The 13,319-nt window shown below is 36.4% G+C and overlaps 1 protein-coding gene across 1 annotated transcript in view; it reads right to left on the bottom strand.

Moving 5' to 3' along the window:
* Positions 1-452: 452 nt before the first annotated feature.
* The window catches only part of CRISPLD1 (cysteine-rich secretory protein LCCL domain containing 1), a 37,895-nt gene continuing 25,028 nt past the window's right edge, over positions 453-13,319 (bottom strand). The window contains exons 12-14 of the mRNA XM_010081108.1: positions 11,318-11,393; positions 2,928-3,058; positions 453-1,029 (exon numbers count right to left, since the gene is read on the bottom strand). Of these exons, the coding sequence (XP_010079410.1) occupies positions 978-1,029; positions 2,928-3,058; positions 11,318-11,393 (259 nt within the window). The 3' untranslated portion in view covers positions 453-977. The remainder of the gene's footprint in view (positions 1,030-2,927; positions 3,059-11,317; positions 11,394-13,319) is intronic.

The following is a 13,319-nucleotide window of genomic DNA, read 5'->3' as shown; positions in this document are numbered from 1 at the left end:
CTACGTTTTTGCCGAAATCCAATTTAGGTAAATTGAAGGAGTCACATAGCAAAAATAAATCACGAATATGTGGCAGAACCGCATTGCAAAACTGATGGCTTATTCCTTAATTTCAGATTACTCCATTTCTCAATATGAAAATTTTCAACTTCAAAGTTATATATGTCTATCTCTCACTCACCCATCCCAAGATAGCTGAACATCTGTGAAGGACTGGGCCATAATGAATTGGTTATCTGAACTAAAGAGCTTAGCAGCATCCAATAAACATTTTATTTATTACCATATTTAAGAAAAAATAAACATGAATGGCCCAGTCTCTTAAACATATTTCTTTAAAGGAAAACATGCTAATATGACCCAAAATTTCCCTATATTTTATATTTTCCATTTTACTTCAAAATAGTTATTTGTACTTATTATTAGTATGAAATTGAAAACAGTCCAGCTCTTCATTTATGCTTGCATGACCAATGCTACTGTAAATCATCAAAACATTGTATTTACTTTAAGGCATGATTTATCATGTTGAATTATTGGGATGGCTTCTTTGTGTACTTTCTGTACATTGGAAATAAAAACTCAGGCCTCCCTATGGTATAGTTTTAAGGTTACTGTTAGTGGCATATGTAAAGCACCATACAATAATATATTCAGATGAAGAAAACAAAGAACTTTGAATTAACTGTATTCGAGTAACTGCTAAGAAAATATAGCAATATTTAACACAGGATTCAAAATACTGTTATATATCATTATAGATTTTCAAATGAATTCTTCTCCCATGTTTCCTTTTAGAGATTTTTTTCATTAAGATATATATGTAAAATAAACTTTTTGGTGGAAAGCAGTATACATCTTCTGTACAATAATGTTACAGCTTTATACAAATTTTAGGAATTATAAGAAATGGCCTTTATTATTCTTTTCCAAGTGCTCTGGTTTCACTTGCCTGTTTCACATTTTACTTGCTAGACTCAAACAACAGCAAATACTCTGAATGCCTTGCTTCCTGGAGGATTCTGTAAACTGAAACACAAAAACATTCCTGATGTTACTTTTAAGACTGCAGCACTCCATTGACAACTTTTTTGAATTGTTAAATACAGTTCTAGGGTCCTGTGGCTCTTCCTCTGATTACATATATCTTTAACTATCTAAGACTTTTTTAAAGCTGTTACAAATAAAAATTGCATGAATTTCAGATTAAGTTTTCTTCCAAGCAGCTTATTAGGAACAAATCATAACACAAAAAAATTCAAGTAATCCTTTGCGATCAGGGATTCTGGTTTAAAGAATAAAGTTCTATCGAAATAAATTACTAAAAAAGTCTCTAGGAAACAGAGAAAACATGCATCTTATAATCACTACTCTAATAATTATATTCAGATAGAACTTGCAGACCTAGGAGATCACTTGTTTGTTAGTCGCTTATATGCTGAAGAATACATTTCTAAAGAGAATTAATATTTTACAAAAACAAAGGAAATGCCTTCTGAATGGATAAATATCTGGTTTCAAAAGAAATTAAACAAAAATACCCAACTGCAATTAATTTTTGTTAGAATAAATATTTTTGTCTTATAAACTGAGCTAGCTTGTCATATTTAATGGTCCCATTTGTTTTCTCTTTTGCAAGCCCTGTCTGAGGCATATCTGGGAAGGAAAGGGAAATGGAGGTGAAAGTAAGGAAGGGCATAATGAAACAAGTTGCCTGCAACAGCATTACAATCCATTTTCTTCTGCTTCACAGAAAACTTGCATGGGACTCTTTTCCATACTGCTGACCTTCCAAACTTTACCAAGACAGTAAAGTACAAACGATGATTCAATTTGCAACACTTTCCCTGCTACATCTCTACTCAATGAGGAGATTTAGATGGAGAACAGAACTGACAATAAGGAGCACTCTTTCTGAGGGAACCGGATGGTCATGTGGAAAGACCAGAGAATATGTAAATTAAGTCATCCACTAAGCAAAGAAAATATGTATTTTACAACTTTCCAGGTCAGTTGAAAGATTTGAGGGAAAGGGGCAAGCATTCCCCCACCCCCAATTAAAAAAAAAAGAAAAAAAATAACTTTTCCCGCTTCCAAGTTCTCTACAGAAACTTTTGGAGGTTTTTTACCCCACAAATTTCCTGGAAGCCTGTAATTATAGAGGTGACGATCATTCTTAGCTTTACAAGACTGAAACAGAGGTACAAGATTTTTTTTAAAGTAATTTCTCTTTCTTCCTTTAGAACCTGCAGAACTCTTTCAGGGATTAAATTTAATCTGCATCATGCAATGATCCCTTATCATCACAGAACACATGAATATACTGAATACAACAAAATGAACTCTGACAGCATCTCCATATCTTTCAGAAAAACAGGTAAGACAGTTAAACCATTAAAGAAAAGAATTTAAAAAATATGTTTTAGTGACTGTGAATTTTAATGTTTGAAAAACCATTCATGATCCAGGCTCACTGATTCAATACCATGTAAATCAGTAATGAACATTTCCTCACGAACCAATGAACTTGCATCAGCTACTAGTACCCATCTACTGCAGATCCTCTAACTTGGACAGGAAAAATCACTAATGTTAATTTTAAAAAAATCTCAAAGAAAACAAAGGCAATTTTCTTATCAAATATTCTGTTAGTTGCAACAGGACCAGGAAAGTAAACAACAGGGTTATTTTATTTCATAAGCAGCTTTTTAGAGTAATGATTTACAAGCTTAGAGGAGGCAGGCAGCTCTGGTACCACAGCTTCTCCAAAGTCACCACAGCTGTTACACAAGCTCTGCAAGTCACCCATGCTGGCCTATTTGTTTGGTTTGTAGCACTGCCCCAGGTACAAACAGACACAATACAAGACTTTGTAAATCTTATCGAGGTGAAAGGTAAAGTGTAATCTTTGAAACTGGGCTCTGTACCTTTCTGAGTATATCCCATTTTGAAAGGAAGCAATGTACACGTTTCTTTTGTCTACTGGCATAACATCAACATAACCGCCCTGGTTGCGGACTACACCAGCATGTACTGCTGCCCGGCAGATACTGGATATCTAAGAGAGAACGAGGAGAAGATTAATTTTCATTCATCCTTTTATTTCAAATTTTTTTAGAAGAAAACTAAGACATTTAAACCAAGTTCTAGGAAATATAAAATAATTATATTTATTGCATTACTAATTTTATTAATATTACAGTATTTAAATACATTTCATAGTGATTAGACCAGTTTATAGGAATATAGACACTGCCTCTTCAAAGATCTCCTGCAGCATGACCCCGAATCATTTATTTCAGGCTATTTCAGTTCAAAGATCAGGATCATGTTTGAATTCTTGAGCTTTTCAAAATGAAAGTCTCTGTTAGCCTTCACTTCAACAGTAGAGAGATAGTAAAACTCAAATCTTAGTCAATTATTACAGATAAGGAGATTTACTTTAATTTCCAGCCAGAGCCAAACAAGTGAACTGTAGAACTGCAAATGCATGCTGCAGTCGTATGTTTCTAGGAGGATGTCCTACCCCAAAGGTGAGGGATAGACTGCAATAATTCAATTTCTAGGTGCAAAACCTCAAGCAGCAGTGAAGTGATGCATATTCAAAGGGAACATCACAATTTCTTATCCAGGCATGGACAAATACTAAAAGCTAACTGGGTCAAAGGTATAATGTGAGCATCAAACAGAAGATAAAGATTTAACATCATTCCTTAGCTATGACAGTTGATGAATGGAAGACTAGTGGCTTTAGCTCCTCTACTTTGAGTGAGGTAATAGAGTCAGGAGCTGAAGACTCCCCAGTTGCTTCAAAAGAAGAATTTTTAAATCAGGGTCTAATTCCATAGATTTTACACAGGCAAAATTACGCAGCACTGTTGGGCCCCAGGCTTTAAGAACAAAAATCCAGGTTGATGCAAGCCCAGACCCACCATCAGTGAAGGAAGAGTTGGTATGTGAATTATTACAGGAGCTTGACCCCTACAAAGTGATGGGCCCTGCTGTTATCCACCCAAGGGTGTTAGGAGAGCTGTCTGATCTCACTGCAAGGCTGTTCTCCTTAATCTTTGAGAACTTGTGGAGATCAGGAGATGTCCCAGAAAACAAGAAGGTCTTAAAGGAGGATCCAGGAAACTATAGACTCATCAGTGCTTGAGAGGTCTGGAGAAGGGCCACCAAGGTGATCAAAGGACTAGGAAGCCTATCATATGAGGAAAGGCTGAGAGAACTGGGTTTGTTCAGCCTTGAGAAAAGAAGGCTTAAGGGAGACTTTATCACCATGTTCCAGTATTTAAAGGGTGGCTACAAAGAAGATGGAGATTCCTTTTTTACAAGGAGTCACAGGGAAAAGATGAGGTGTAATGGGTACAACTTACTTCTGGGGAGATTCCAATTGGACACAAGAGGAAAATTTTTCACAAGGAAAACAATCAGCTATTGGAATAATCTCCCCAGGGAAGTGGTGGATTATCCAACATTGGACATTTTTAAGATTTGGCTGGACAGGATGCTGGGCCATCTTGTCTAGAATGTGCTTTTGCCAAGAAAGGTTGTACCAAATGATCCTTGAAGTCTCTTCCAACCTGGTGTTCTATGATTCTATGGAAATTCTTTATGAAATTAACAGAAGTTTAATCTGAGTGAAACCTACATTCTCTAGCCACTAATTTCTCTCATGAAAATATGTAGCAAAAATAATATTGACAGAATTTCTTATCCACCGAACAGTCCACCGATCAAATCCATGTCCCTTCAGTTTAGAGAGAAGGATGTGTGGGGGACTGTGTCAAAGGCCTTGGAGAAGTCCAGATAGATGACATCCGTGGGTATTCCCTTGTCCACTGATCTGGTCACTCCCTCGTAGAAAGCCACTAAGTTGGTGAGGCAGGACTTGCCCCTGGTGAAGCCATGCTGGCTGTCTCAAGTTACCTCCCTGTTCTCCAGGTGCCTCAGCAAGGCTTCCAGGAGGACCTGTTCCATGATCTTCCCAGGAACGGAGGTGAGGCTGACAGGCCAGTAGTTCCCAGGGTCCTCCTTTCTACCCTTTTTAAAAATGGGTGTGATGTTAGCCTTTTTCCAGTCACCAGGGGCTTCACATGACTGCCATGACTTTTCAAATATCATGAAGAGTGGCTTGGCAACTACATCATCCAGTTCCCTCAGGACTCTCAGATGCATCTCATCTGGTCCCACGGACTTATGTACATCCAGGTTCCTCAGCTGGTCATGAACATAATCTTGTACAGTGGGAAGGGCTTTGCTCTCCCAGTCTGTGTCTTCCAGCCCATCCCCTTGAGAGGTGTAGGAAGAGAGGTTGCTAGTGAAGACTGAGGCAAAAAAGTTGTTAAGTACTTCAGCCTTCTCCTCATCTGTTGTTGCCAGCTTGGCAGCCTCGCTCATCAGAGCAGGTACACTCTCTCTGACCTTTCTTTTCTGATTTACGTGTAGAAGCCTTTCTTGTTATTCTTAGCATCCCTCGCCAAGTTCAGCTCCAGCTGTGCCTTGGCCTTCCTGACCCCAACCCTACACAACCAGGCAGTGTCCCTATACTCTTTCCAGGACACCTGACCTTGTTTCCACTGCTTATGCATTTTGTTTTTGCCCTTTAGTTTGAGCCACAGGTCATGACTCAGCCACGCTGGTCTCTTTCCTATCTTATTGGTTTAAACTTGCAATCCTCTACTACTCCTTCAGCACTTTTAAAAATTAATTGCCAGAAGAACAAAACTTCTTAGAGACTCCGGAAGGTAGGTTCCAATCTTCAATACACAGCACAGCAAAGTGTAGTTTCAGTTACAGTGAATCTCCACTTAAAGTCAAGTTGTTTTGTGGAAGAATTCTTCACTGCAATAAATCTCTCCCCAACCATCCTTAAAAACTTAGCCAATATAAATATCAATAGCTGGTCACAGAGACCACTATTTAAACAAGAACTGCATTTCTTCCAGTTAGAAGTGGAATCATTTATATCTGTTACCATAGCTATTCAGTAATCTCAATGCTATATAACAACAGGAATTTAAAATAGCAATGATTTTCCTACTCACATTCCAAGCACAGAACTTGCCAGTTTCACTGTTAGATAGTTTGTCTTTTAATGTTACAATATTTCTAGGAGTAAAGATTTGAAATTGTTTACGCAAAGAATCTTTAGAGTTTTTCTCTTCACACTGCTGGCTGCAGTTTTCGAACATTCCAGAAGGGATGCCACTTATGATCCTCTGTACTTTTTCTCCTTCTCACAAGGCTGCAAGACTTTTGTTATATCCTGAACAACAGTAGCTGCCTTATTTTTAGTATTATGGCATCCTTTATGTACTCATACTATGTGAGTAACTAAAGATCAGACTGATCATGTGCCATTTCAAATACATGGGGGGGGAAATGGCCTGTGCAATACAGAGTTACAGTCTAAAGAAACAAAAGATGAGGTTTACAAGTAACTACAGTGAAGAACTAGAACACTATTAATTACTAGTACTATAATATAGCAGCAACTTTGTTTTCAGTTCACATCGGAGATAGAAAAAAAAGCTAGAGGTACAATTGGGGAAAAGATCAAACTTTGTCACCTCTGTAGCAGTAACCAAAAGGCTACAGTTTGTGTACATCATTAGACAGGTAGATACCTTCATAATTACATTAGAGGGTAGATAAGATACTGGCTGTTCCAATGTTATTTGGAAGCTTCTAGTCAAGTAAAAATAAAGTCAAGGGATGGAGATTTTCACAGAAGAGTTTGACTACTTGTTGGAAACTATTTTGAGTAAAGGATGGGGTCATTGTTAGGGTTGGTACCACAATTGGTTACTGGATCAATGAAGTACAGCTCGGCAAATGCACATTTTAAAGTTAAAGGCAAGATGCTTATATGAGATATGTGAAAAAGGAGAGGTCAGAAGAATTGGGTTGATGAGGCCAACTCAGAGGCTATTTTCAGATGAAAAATAAACTGATATTCTGATGATACTGTCCAGATGTGCATACGTCTTGAATGTATGAACAATTAAGTGTGTATCAATTCGTTAAGAACTAGCTTGTAAGAACAGATATTAATAAATGCAGATAGTTTTATCAATATATACAGAATATAATTTTTTTGAGAAAGCATTATGTGTTTTGAGCTTTCAGTAGCTTCTCATTGGTTTGGCAATCTTCATCTAAATGGAATCAGATTCCAGTACTGATGTCGTAATATTTCCTATACTTAATAATATTATCTCATCATGATCACACTTCCTTGAACTGTTAAGGTGAACTTCTTGTTTAATTAAGCAGAACAGGATTTCACACTTAGGTCTATCACAAATTCCAGCATATTATTAGTATTTTACATTAGCAGACTTATGCCACTTTCTGGAAGTCTTCATCAGAGATTTGGGTTTGTTTCTTTAATTCTGATGAACTCAATCCAAAGGATATATAAGGCAGTATTTTAAAGTTAACATAAACATTTCACACAGCATTATATGATCCTGCTTTATTGCTGTGCTGTGAACCCTCTGAAATTCGTTAGTATTTAACAGGTCATAGAATCTGAATACCAAGCTGCTTAATTATTTTCCTTCTTCAGCTACTCAGCAAAATACCAAATATCTACAACAGCATAGCAGTACTCTGCAAAGGCATTTTAACCACAGACTTCTCTCCCTCACCATCCCAGGACTATAGAACAATTTAATAGCTTTTTTTACCTCATCTTGTTTATATTTTACCACAGCAGAGATATATGAATACATTTCCACAAGTATCAGGGAAATATTTCCACATATGGTTACTGAAACAAAAATATGGCCAAAGTCCTCAGATGGCATGAAATTATATACCTCCATCAAATTCTTTAGATAAAAGAACTTTGTCGATCTCTAGCCCCCAAAAAGAGGCTCAATTTTTTTGTAGAATTGCCCAATCAAACTCATAATGTAGAGTTGCTACTGGTAAGAGATTGTCTTTGGGAAAATGTTGCCTATTGGGAAAACAACAGGATAAAGATGAACTTTAATCTCTTTAGAAATTCTTATAAAACAATTGGAATGTGGTTAATAACTTCTATCATATGCACATCTAAGGTCTGTCCATAAAAATCAAATTTCATTAAAAAACTCCTGCAAGTAAAATACTTTTCAGCTGAACTTCTCTATATGAAAAAGTTTATTATTTTGGTACCTTGATAATCCAGGGACTAACAGCAACAACAACAGACAATCTCTTTACAGGCAGGTGCTCCAAGATCATCTCCAACAGAGCTCAGACAATCACATCGGGCCTGACATGATTCAGTTTTTGGGAACTTTTTTATTTTATTTCAGAAATTATGTCACATTGAAAAGTGCTTTAAAATACAGATGTTAAAATGCTTGTCAACATGACATGATTCTGAAATTCCAGAAATAAGACTCACAAAGTTTTAGACAAAGTGGATTAACGGAAATTAAAAGGTGGAACCAACTCTTCAGCACAAGATAGGAGGAAACTTTCTTTTTTTCCTGGTCTTCCAACAAGACAAAGCATTGCCATATGGAAACTCTTATCAGCAGGGCCAACAGGGACACAAAGCACAAAGGTGACCATGTGTTTGGGCCATATGAAGAATGAGTAATTTGTACTTCTGTCTGCTGAGAACGACAGATACTACAGTTCTTATTCATACCATAATAGCTCTATTCAGAAAAGAAACTAATCATACCATAAACTCAGAACAAGAGATACTTTTGTTTTAAAGAGCTTGCAATCTACCTCAAGACAAGTGAAACAAAAGGAGGTCAACTGAAAAAACAGAAGGCACAGAGCACAGAGGGATGAGTATTATGTGAAAACTCCACACACATCAGTTTACAGATGCTAGCTATATGAACCATGGCTGTGATTTATCTGCCACAGACAAAGAGACAATAGGTAGCAGACTGAAAGAATGGAGGATGAAATAATGAGGGGTTTTGTTTCAATCAAGTTAGGGACAGTCATTGCAACATCAAAGGAAAAAAGAAATAGGAGGAAAAAAGGGAAAAAATTCTGTGGGGCACTACTGATAAACCAGAGAACAACCCTTCTCAGGAACAGGGAGGAAAAGAAGTCACCACAAAATATGAAATTAGTTTAAGAACGAATGTCTGATCAGACCAAAGCCAGAAAAGAAGAAGTTTAACTAGATCCTCAAGAATACTACAAAAATGGTTTTGTAAACATATCTTTTTGCATTAGTGACATCTATTAATGTCATTTGCCTTTTTTTTTGTAATATCTCTGCAAAATCTTAATTTACTGAATGCAAGTGGCCTAAGCAGTAGTGCAAATAGTCATGGACATATATGCATACATCCACACACATATATATGCATTTTTGAAACAAAAAAAAAATTGCAGAAATGTTACAAAAACACCATCTGCTTTGTGGAATCAACCAAGTAGATCATGGACTGCAATTTCAAATATATTCACTATGAAAAGTGGGCAAATTAATTCTCTATATCTACGAACAAATCTGTCCGTGAATACATGAAAAGCTGCAAAAGAGGACACACTTACTAAATAGATTGTTCTTTATAATCACTTCACCTGAAACTAGTTCAGAAATATAATGCACAAAATACTAGACCATATTATTTAGTAAAAATTTCAATAAAAAGTGTCTTAGTTTTAAAATAATTTAAATGCTAGCAACAAAGGAATATTGCAGAAAATTGCATAATGCTGATACTACTGATGGGAACATCTGTACAGATATAGGTAGAATACATCTGTCTATATCTGAGCTAGGTGCCCTCGGACCTTTCTGTAGGAAATGGAGAGGAATAGACATCTGTATTAGGCAATTCATCTCATACTGAGGTAGACATTCTGAAAAGGTCAAATGAATTCTGCTCTCCAGATGCCTATTTATCTCCTTTACCACCATACAGCGTGTACTACAAAATACTAAAAACATAACTTTGAATAGCACCTTCAGTGTAGATATCTACCCTGAGAACATCTGAAGCTGATAAGAAGACTCCCATCCCTGGTTTCTTACCTGCATTTATGTCCATTTTTTTTTCCTAAAATCAGTATGGCTGCATACATTTCTATATGATGGAGATGAATAATGAGACAGAACATCTGAAATAATTTTAAAGCATAATTCTATAATACTAATTAAAGTCATCTGGGACTTCTCCAACCAAAAGAAATACATATTCTGAGATGTTCTCCTGTGTAAGTAAAACAGAAATGGGTCTTCTTTCTCCTCCAATAAAGTCTTTTCTAATTAATTGGGAACATTTGGCTGTAACCTTTAATTGCAACCATAAGACTGAAAGAAAATGTCTTCCACAAAATGGACTTTCACTGAATCTATTTTCACTGCCCCTCTTATACACATTAAGGACCCAGTTTCACATGCACAAATCAATTTAATTCCAGAACTGGAAGTGCTCACACATCTAACACTACTTACCGACAAGAGTCTTTTCAGGACAGGGACCTAAGTTACTCAGGTAATCTAATGGACACTAGTTAGTTTCAAACTAATGATGAATAAATATTTGCATATTATTTTCAGACATTTCAAAGTGCTGGAAAGTAATGAAAATCATAATCTGACCCAGCTGGTTGCCATAATATTCCTTATGACAGCTAAAGACAGTTAAAACATACAGTTTACTGTCAAAAATGTGAACTGCTCTCTGCCACATCCTGGCATCTTCGTAGAGAGGAGACAAAGGAGGGGCATAAAAATGAACTTTCTTTATCATTCTTTCTACCCACTTCAGAACTAAAAATGATATAGAAAAGACAGAAAAAAAAGTTGACTAGGAAACCAAACAACAACCCCCCCCCCCATATTAGTCATTAAAATAGTATGACAATGTGAGATACTTTACACAAATATGTCAAAATCCTGCTGCAAATATTTAGGTATCTACACAGATAAGAAATACATAAGAGAATGAGAATGCGGATATTTATTTTCAGAATAAATTTTTTTGGTTAGTTTAATCTGACAGAAGTTATGGTTGCATCAGGGTCTAAAGAGCAAGGGTTTAAATGAGTGTACACTGCCACTACTGAACAAATAAGTGGAAATTTTAACAAAAAATTTAAAATATGGGTCCAGGGTTTCTGAAGTCTACACTGAGTTTTCAAATAACTTTTCTTCAGCAGCTGAGTACCACTAACTTAAATGGGAGCGTCTAAAGAAGAACTTTTGAAAAGACTGTGTAAAAAATCAGCATATGGAGGAAAGCTGGATATCTATATTGTATCTTATTATCTTTACATTATAGTTTTTCACAGGATTTTATATTTCATTATATAATGCAATGCAGATCACTATACTTACATCTGAATAAATTCGTGTTCCAATTACACGAGCATAGTGTGGATTTGCTTGCATACAGTTGCGAGGACAATACACCCTGAAATGTAAAAAATAAACAACACACTGTTAGGAAGAATATCAGAGTATTACTATATCATATTCAACATCAGCATTACTGAATACAAATAAATTTGATGATACATACATATTGGTACTTACTGACACTAAAAGGCTGTCAGTTTTTGAGGCTTTGACAATATGAGTGAAAGTATTGTGAAAGCTGTGGTTCACAAGAAAGTGCTTGAAAACATACTTCAACAGGTCTGGTCTTCTTCCCTTTGGATAAGCAGATAGTGTTCTTGCTCAGCATATGGGAGGCCAGTAGCAAAGCCAGTGAGAAGACAGACAGTTCACTCATATTATTATCTGTTTCTACAGCATCCTATACAAACTGTACAGATGAATACCTTCTCAGGAGAGGCATACCTGAACAAGGAACTGCTATGATGCTGATGACCTAGTGATACAAACCAATTTAGCAGCTTATAATGAGGGTGAGCACTTGGCATTTGTGGCTAAAATTAAAACCTTTGGAAGGCAATGAGATTCCTAGCTGATTCTAGAGATCAGAAAGCCACTGAAACAAAGACTGTCTTTATTCAATTCCATTTTATTGACCCTTGAGAAAACCTCTCTCTGTGATTCGGGCTTGCTATAGCTCCAAAATGCACAGGAAAACCATGTGGGAAGCTAATGACAGTATAGAAGGTGTCCAACATCTTGTTTGGTAATTGCCATATGCTACAAGGAAGAAGTGCCAGTCAGCTCCAGGTCTACTCTGAGCTGTTTTATTTATAAAATGGGTCATGCCCTAATGCCTTTGGAGCTGCCCTACAAGGGGCAGCCCTGGGCAAGCACTCTTCTCCAGGATGCTATCCATCCTCTAATGAATATTTGTCATGTCACATACCTTGGGCATGCTACAGTCTTACCAGATGGGTAATTAAAATAGGATGATGCACTAGGAATTATTTTTGTCTGAAGGAAGCAAGATGTCGAAGAGGCCTTTTGAAGAACAGCTGATTTATGATGAGGGCATGAAAGGAAAAAATTAGGTTGTGCAGTCAATGCCATAGTTGATTACTGCTTGTAACTCCTGAGACTACATTTTCAGAATTAAGTTAATAGCATGCACAGAATCTTGAATGAACTACTACTGTTGTGAAGTTCCTTAAGTTGATGCATCAGAATTATTCAGTTATTTTTAACCTTATTTTTATTTTTAAATTTTCTTAAAGACAGACCCTATTTTTCTCTTAATTAAGCTAGTTTCAATTTTTAATAATGAAGAAAAAAAGAAAAACAGGGAAGTATGAGATTGTACACATCCATTCCTGCATTCCACTCCTTTGCTTACTTCTCCACATCTCCCAGCTAGAAAGCCAGGACTTGTAGCCAGACACCAAACAAGTCCACAGACCCAAGTGCTACATGCAGGGATGTTTTCCTAGCAGTTCTGGCTTTGTACTTGCTTCCTGTATTGGCTGTAGGATTGCTATGAAAGTAATCCTGTGGATATCTCCAGCTTAGCTTGCGGTAAATCATGCTACAGTGTATTTACCTTTGACTCATCTATGGTTTTAAGAACTGTTACCGATTTCCTTCCTCAAAATATTGCGGCACAGGCTCCTTTCGAAGAGTTAAAACACAGGCTTCAAAGAAATGGCGCATATATTTAAAGCTGTTAACGGACCTGCAGACTACACCTTATCTTAACAATACATATCTCTCCTTTTTTTTTTTTTTCAAACATATTTGCTCACTCTATCCTCCAAAACTTCCAAACAACTTGATGACTTTTATGATAAATAACTGTGTCATATCTTTTTATTGTATTTGTTTTACTGGCAAATAAACTGAAATAATGTGTATTTTGCCCAAGGTGCACAGTTTTAATAGTGGACAATGAAAAGAAAAATGCATTTTAATATGCACTCTTTGATCTAATGAACAACGATTTCAC

This window comes from Pterocles gutturalis, unplaced genomic scaffold, assembly GCF_000699245.1.
Source record: "Pterocles gutturalis isolate BGI_N339 unplaced genomic scaffold, ASM69924v1 scaffold8074, whole genome shotgun sequence".
Classification (NCBI taxonomy): Eukaryota; Metazoa; Chordata; class Aves; order Pterocliformes; family Pteroclidae; genus Pterocles; species Pterocles gutturalis.
Note: the sequence above shows the minus strand (reverse complement) of the source record. Positions and strands in the feature narration are given on the sequence as shown.